Source organism: Sycon ciliatum, chromosome 10 (assembly GCF_964019385.1).
Source record: "Sycon ciliatum chromosome 10, ocSycCili1.1, whole genome shotgun sequence".
NCBI lineage: Eukaryota > Metazoa > Porifera > Calcarea > Leucosolenida > Sycettidae > Sycon > Sycon ciliatum.
The window spans coordinates 225,403-232,902 of record NC_088652.1 but is presented as its reverse complement, the minus strand read 5'-3'; the positions used below and the strand labels follow the sequence as shown (position 1 = coordinate 232,902).

General features: G+C 47.9%; 1 protein-coding gene across 1 annotated transcript in view; it reads right to left on the bottom strand.

Moving 5' to 3' along the window:
* Positions 1-7,500, bottom strand: part of LOC135826074 (mucin-5AC-like) — a 66,411-nt gene that overhangs the window by 31,093 nt on the left and 27,818 nt on the right. Inside the window, exon 10 of the mRNA XM_065338713.1 lies at positions 2,142-2,306. Within this exon, the coding sequence (XP_065194785.1) occupies positions 2,142-2,306 (165 nt within the window). The remainder of the gene's footprint in view (positions 1-2,141; positions 2,307-7,500) is intronic.

Genomic DNA, 7,500 nt, shown 5'->3' with positions numbered 1-7,500 from the left:
TGAGGATCTCCCCCGTCGATCCAGGGTGCTCAGTGCTCTGTAGGCGCAGGAGAACGGCCTAAAAACACTTCGAAAGCTGCACCAATGCGGCATTGTAGTGCTATTCTACACTCAGCGACAATTTCTTTCGATTTGCGGCTCATACTCAACGTACAGCGACGATTCAAACACCAGCAGAATCAGGCTGTTATAGCACTGAGTTTAGTGTATGTCACGCATGGGCTGTGCACTGGGGAAATCCCCCGTAATCAAACACCTTGTCAACTGTAGCATGCAGTGTGTCACAGTCACACGCTTGAAATTTCAATTGCACCCATTTCCTGAACTTCGAGCTTCGGCGCTTGAGTATTTTACTTCGCGCTTTATCGAATGATACATCGATGGAAAGCTGCGTTCAATAGCTTTCCAATGAGCTGTCATTTGTTGAATTCGAAGTAGGGAGGCCGAAGTTATAGCTGTTTGTACAGTGGTCTATGCTCGTTTCTATATGCTCCGTGTGCATGACGAGTTATCTCGTCCTTGGCCATTCAGGGTGGTTGTTTCAAGACGAGTTATCTCGGCCTTGGCACTGAAAGGGTTAAAGTCAGCATATTTATTTTCGGCTATGTTCGGCCTGGTCGTGTTTGGCTGAAATTTTGTTGGGGCCAACATTTTGTTTTCCAAACGTTCAGTGTGACAGTGTATACAGGCGGCAGCAGTACAGGCCGAAAATTTGATGCGGCCGAAAAGAGTTTTAGCCCTTGCAGGCCGAAATTTGAATGGGCCGAAAAGTTGCCGACTTACAATAACTCGTATCCACATGTTCTTTTCCTTTCTACATTTACAGTACATGTAGCTGTTTTCATGTACAGTATATGTAGCTGTTTTTGTTCGTTTAGCCATTGGTGTATCTGTACCTGCCGTTTGGTTTTAGTCTCGAGCAAGAACAGCAGTACTACTGTCCGTTGTTCTGCTTCGACTACCGTAGCCGCTGCTGCTGCTGCTGCCATGTACAAGTTCTTTGTACTTTGATGTCTGGCTACGCATGATGGCATCAGTGAGTCAAACAGCCACGAAAGACTGATTGTCATAACAAAATTTCATCCTGGGCTGGGGGATTGTCGAGTTGTAAACTCTTGGCCATGTACTCTTGATTAAAGCAATGAAACCAAGGACAGATATATGTACAATGTGTGACAGGCTGTGAGGTAAAATGTGGGCCAGTTGTCAAGAGGAAGAGAGGATGTCTGCGAAACACAGTGACACAGAAAGCAGCATGCAGGGCCAGCAGGGGTGTCGCAACCGGTGCACCAGCTGCGGACAAAGCACTACCATTCTCTCTACCAATAATTTCATACCGTGCTTGGGAAGCTTTTGTTTTGCACAGCGTGAAGCAATAAATATAATATACCGTAGAGTCTTGTATAAAAGCCGCGGCTTCTATGACTTTATTGGTGAAATTTTGAAGGCTTCTATATGAGACAGGCTTCTATACAAGACAGGTATTTCTATGTGTGTCAACACTAAAACCAGGCTTATGTGTGATTTGATGGGCCCAAAATTGCGGCTTCTATTCGAGGGCGGCTTCTATTCAAGTGCGGCTTTTATACAAGACTTTACGGTAGGCTATCTGGGCCCAATTTTCCCATTTTTCCTGGGAACAAGGGCCCCCCGGCCTCCCCGCCTCTTCACGGCCGCACCAATGCCGAATACCTTCCAACGCCCCTGCCATGGGACATTGAGAAACACAGTAACACAGCAAGCAGCATGGGACATTGAGCAGCATGGGACACTGAGCAGCATGGGACACTGAGCAGCATGGGACACTGAGCAGCATGGGACACTGAGCAGCATGGGACACTGAGCAGCATGGGACACTGAGCAGCATGGGACACTGAGCAGCATGGGACATTGAGCAGCATGGGACACTGAGTAGCATGGAACACTGAGCAGCATGGGACACTGAGCAGCATGGGACACTGAGCAGCATGGGACATTGAGCAGCATGGGACACTGAGCAGCATGGGACACTGAGCAGCATGGGACACTGAGCAGCATGGGACACTGAGCAGCATGGGACACTGAGCAGCATGGGACACTGAGCAGCATGGGACACTGAGCAGCATGGGACACTGAGCAGCATGGGACACTGAGAAACTCACCGTGAAGCAAGCAGAAGTGAGGTTATACCAAGAAGTTGTAGCTGAGTACGCTCACAGCCAAATGAGACAATCCAGCGATCGACGAGGTTCATAGCCAGGTGAACGACAAGAGGCGAGTACGCTTTCTCACAACTGACCTCCATCAGCCAATCAACAAGAATCGTCCTGGACACACACACACACACACACACACACACACACACACACACACACACACAGAAAAAGCCGGGCGAAAAGGTTATAAACAGTGCAAGAGGGAGCTAGCTTGACTCCTTAACTACTATTGATTTTACTGCTGATTATACATGAAGCCGTGAAAGGGGAGAAGCCAAAAAAAAAAAAAAAAACCTGGCGATCTACAAGCTAAAACAGTGTCGAAGTGCCGGTTGTGTAAGGCTAGCTAACCATGAGGCAAATCTGATTTTTTGAATATATTTTTTTCTAAGTTCGAATTTTTTCAGCTGGTTCAAAATATCACCGCAAATTATCACCGCCGGCATTTGGGGTTGCTTCTGCTTCACTTCGGACTGCTGTTTGGTGTCGAGATGTCTTTTCAGCGCCGTCGTTGAGTAGCCTTTGTAAGAATAGACCGTTTTGCAAAGATTGCAAGCAGCCCTGTTCTTCGCTGCATCGCGGGAGAAAACTTCCAAACGACTGAGCGTAACTTTCACTCGAATGGATGAGGTGACCGAAGCATATCCTGCAACAGGTCAGCAGATGCGGAACAAGACATCAGTAGAGCCCACCAAAGCCGCAACGACAACTGAAACAACTCAAGTGTCGTCCAGGCATACAGTCACTGTAACTGCGAGTGATTTTCATTTTGCACGGGACCGGACTCTCGATCGTCCAGGGAGTCGTAAAATAATATACGACTCCCCGGTCGACATGTACTGCCATGTGTACGGAGTACGGTGTACGGTGTTTGTTAGTGCAAACGAGCTGGCCGAACAAACGAGCCGAGTTTCTGGCGAGCGAGCTAACGAGTACCCGGTGAGATCGTTTCAACACTAGTTCAAACCACTATTCTATAACGAAGGGCTTGAGAACAAAATGCTGTATGCGCCAAATCTTCAAAGTTGAGATTTTGACCCACCCGAAAAATCACAACGAGCTGAATTTGATGGCGAGGTCGTTTTTGGCGAAAACGCAGTATATCCAACAAAAAACCTCATTCAAACAGTCGCTTTCAGAGCAAAACGCTGTATATCCGGCTGGGATTCTTTTTCAAAACGCAGTATACGCCAAAAGTGGATGAGCGTGCGGCAGTCGGAGAAACTATCACAACTCACATCACTTCATTTATGTGCCGGGCCAGCCATTACGAAGACGTGGAATCCCTGGCCGGAAGTACCTTCCAAGCGACCTGAGTGTTGCCGGTATGCACCAGCTGTTTGAGGAGCAAACCCCCATCACGAAACCAGTAAGGAGCAATCCCCCCCCCCCCCCCCCCCATCACGAAACCAGTTAGCAGCACCCCCCCCCCCCCCCCCCCCCCCATCACGAAACCAGTTAGCACCCCCCCCCCCCCCCCATCACGAAACCAGTTAGCACCCCCCCCCCCCCCCATTACGAAACCAGTTAGCACCCCCCCCCCCCCCCCCCCATCACGAAACCAGTTACTCTGTGTTACAATGTGTTCCGCTCTCCGTTCAACCTTCATCCGGCAAAAGATACCCTGCACAACGTGTACCGCACATGAAGAGCGTCTGAGCGATGAGTCCATTCCGATACCGGAGAGGCAGATAGAGGCAGCTTCATTCCTACTGCATTGGCGGCGAGCGAGGACGTTCTATGACCGAATGAACCTGTGCCCAGAATCCTCCGTCACTGTGTGCTTTGATATGATGTGTGCCCAGAATCCTCTGTCACTGTGGGCTTTGATATGATGTGTGCCCAGAATCCTCTGTCACTGTGGGCTTTGATATGATGTGTGCCCAGAATCCTCTGTCACTGTGTGCTTTGATATGATGTGTGCCCAGAATCCTCTGTCACTGTGGGCTTTGATATGATGTGTGCCCAGAATCCTCTGTCACTGTGGGCTTTGATATGATGTGTGCCCAGAATCCTCTGTCACTGTGGGCTTTGATATGATGTGTGCCCAGAATCCTCTGTCACTGTGGGCTTTGATATGATGTGTGCCCAGAATCCTCTGTCACTGTGGGCTTTGATATGATGTGTGCCCAGAATCCTCTGTCACTGTGTGCTTTGATATGATGTAAAACCTAGTGCATGTATTGGAGAAATCACCCATTGAGCAAACGTATTACTCACGCCAACTCCCGAAATCACTCATCGGGCAAACGTATTATTACTCACGCCAACTCTATAAGTACGTGTTTGGAGCAGTTGTCCACCAAGGCAAAGATAGCCAGCAGATCCTGGATGACGTGTTCATATTCACTTGGTGTGAACATGAAAACCGCAAGGACAGCACCCTGATAGCCTCCGCCCTCAACCTCTGCTTCACTGAACGCATCCATGGCCGCCTCCAAGATGCCACCGACCTACGTCTATTCAGTGACTCATGCTATGGCCAGAACAAAAAATGTCAACGGGATAGCAATGCTCTGTGCGCTGCGGAAGAAGCATTTCCCTGACTTGGTCATTGAGTACACGTTTGCTGTTAGGGAGAAGAGTTTCCCGCCTGCTGACCGTGTCTTTGGGCACATTGAGCTGGAGCTCCGCAAGAAGAACACCATTTTGCTACCAGCTGGTTACTATGCAGTTCTGCAAAAAAACATAGCACACTCCTCGTGTACAAGAACCACTGGCAATCGTGGGATTACAAGGCAGTCATAACATGGCACACTCCTCGTGTACAAGAACCACTGGCAATCGTGGGATTACAAGGCAGTCATAACATGGCACACTCCTCGTGTACAAGAACCACTGGCAATCGTGGGATTACAAGGCAGTCATAACATGGCACACTCCTCGTGTACAAGAACCACTGGCAAGCGTGGGATTACAAGGCAGTCATAACATGGCAATCTCTCCTGGTGTACAAGAACCACTGGCAAGCGTGGGATTACAAGGCAGTCATAACATGGCACTCTCTCCTGGTGTGCAAGAACCACTGGCAAGCGTGGGATTACAAGGCAGTCATAACATGACACTCTCTCCTGGTGTGCAAGAACCACTGGCAAGCGTGGGATTACAAGGCAGTCATAACATGGCACTCTCTCCTGGTGTACAAGAACCACTGGCAAGCGTGGGATTACAAGGCAGTCATAACATGGCACTCTCTCCTGGTGTGCAAGAACCACTGGCAAGCGTGGGATTACAAGGCAGTCATAACATGACACTCTCTCCTGGTGTACAAGAACCACTGGCAAGCGTGGGATTACAAGGCAGTCATAACATGGCACTCTCTCCTGGTGTGCAAGAACCACTGGCAAGCGTGGGATTACAAGGCAGTCATAACATGGCACTCTCTCCTGGTGTGCAAGAACCACTGGCAAGCGTAGGATTACAAGGCAGTCATAACATGGCACTCTCTCCTGGTGTGCAAGAACCATTGGCAAGCGTGGGATTACAAGGCAGTCATAACATGGCACTCTCTCCTGGTGTGCAAGAACCATGGGCAAGCGTGGGATTACAAGGCAGTCATAACAGCACACACGAAAAGCACACGGTCATTCAAGGTCTCGGAGGCCAAAGTGATCAGGATCATGGGCGATGGCATCAACATGAAGACGGCTTACAATGGAGAATATTGTCAGCACAGCATCCTCAAACGTGGGACCACAAATGGGGCCAGAAATGGGACCAGTTCTCACCATCCCGGTTGCCTCTTACGAGTACCGTAAAGGCTGCCAAGAAGAAAGACGTGCTGGCACTCCTCGATCCAACTGGTGATAGTCATGCAGTGCATGCCTTCTATCAAGCAGCGTTAGTCAATGTGGGTGGTGGTGTTGGTGGTGGTGTTGCTGGTGGTGTTGCTGATGGTGGTGATGATGCAAGTGGATGTGATGACTCTGAAGAAGAGATTTGAACTTGGCTGTTGTACTTGGTGTACTGATGGTTTGTTTGTCACTCGCAGTCGCATTGCTTGTTCATGTTGCTGTCTCCTTGTGTATACTGTCTCCATCCTTTCATATTTTCGGCACACATGATGTATCTAGCTGCCCTGTTTAGTTCCCAGCCTGTGATACTATGAACACCTTTTTTCTATATTGTACACTGTGGTCTCTCCTGGGTCTTGATCCAATATTCTCACCCGCATATACTGCGTTTGCCAAATAGAAGGTGAAAAATTCAAAATATATCAAAATCTTAGAAGTAGATTTTTGATGACATGGTGTTTGGGGTCTAGTATTCCTTCTGGTACTAAATCCAAACTTCCATTGGGGTGGGATGTAAGACAATGTCAGAACAGAATTTTGACTTTACCCAAAAAGTGCCAAAATGGATATACCGTGTTTTTTCTCAAACTGAAGTTTTCTTTGAAACTCGGGTATTGAGCCAATAATAAAAGTAGAAAGGAAAAGGACATATGGAAACGAGTTAAGAGTAACTCTCCACCACTGTACCTAGATACTATATACAGTCAGAAAGTGCAACAACTAGGCACACAACTGACAGAGTACTGAGACATTCGACGTCCTGACACCTAGCTTCAACACATCTCCGTAGCGCTAACCGACAGCCTTCCAACTTGGAAGGTTCAAGGTTATGGAAAGACCAAAGAGGGGAAGGCAAGCGAATTGTAGTTAGACAGCTTTGTCAAATCGCCTACTGGTCTCGTCATCGTCCAGTGACAATCGACATTCTTTGTTCCGTTGGGACTGTAGCTTGTGCTCGTTTTCGTTGCGCTTGCCTTCCCCTCTTTGGTCTTTCCATAACCTTGAACCTTCCAAGTTGGAAGGCTGTCGGTTAGCGCTACGGAGATGTGTTGAAGCTAGGTGTCAGGACGTCGAATGTCTCAGTACTCTGTCAGTTTTGTGCCTAGTTGTTGCACTTTCTGACTGTATATAGTATCTAGGTACAGTGGTGGAGAGTTACTCTTAACTCGTTTCCATATGAAGTATTCTTACTTGAGAAACTGTAGAATCAAGCTTGAACATATTACTGAACCTCCCATATTACTGAACCTCCCATAATACTGAACCTCACATATTACTGAACCTCACATATTACTGAACCTCCCATATTACTGAACCTCCCATATTACTGAACCTCCCATATTACTGAACCTCACATATTACTGAACCTCCCATAATACTGAACCTCCCATATTACTGAACCTTACATATTACTGAACCTCCCATATTACTGAACCTCCCATATTACTGAACCTCCCATATTACTGAACCTCCCATATTACTGAACCTCCCATAATACTGAACCTCCCATA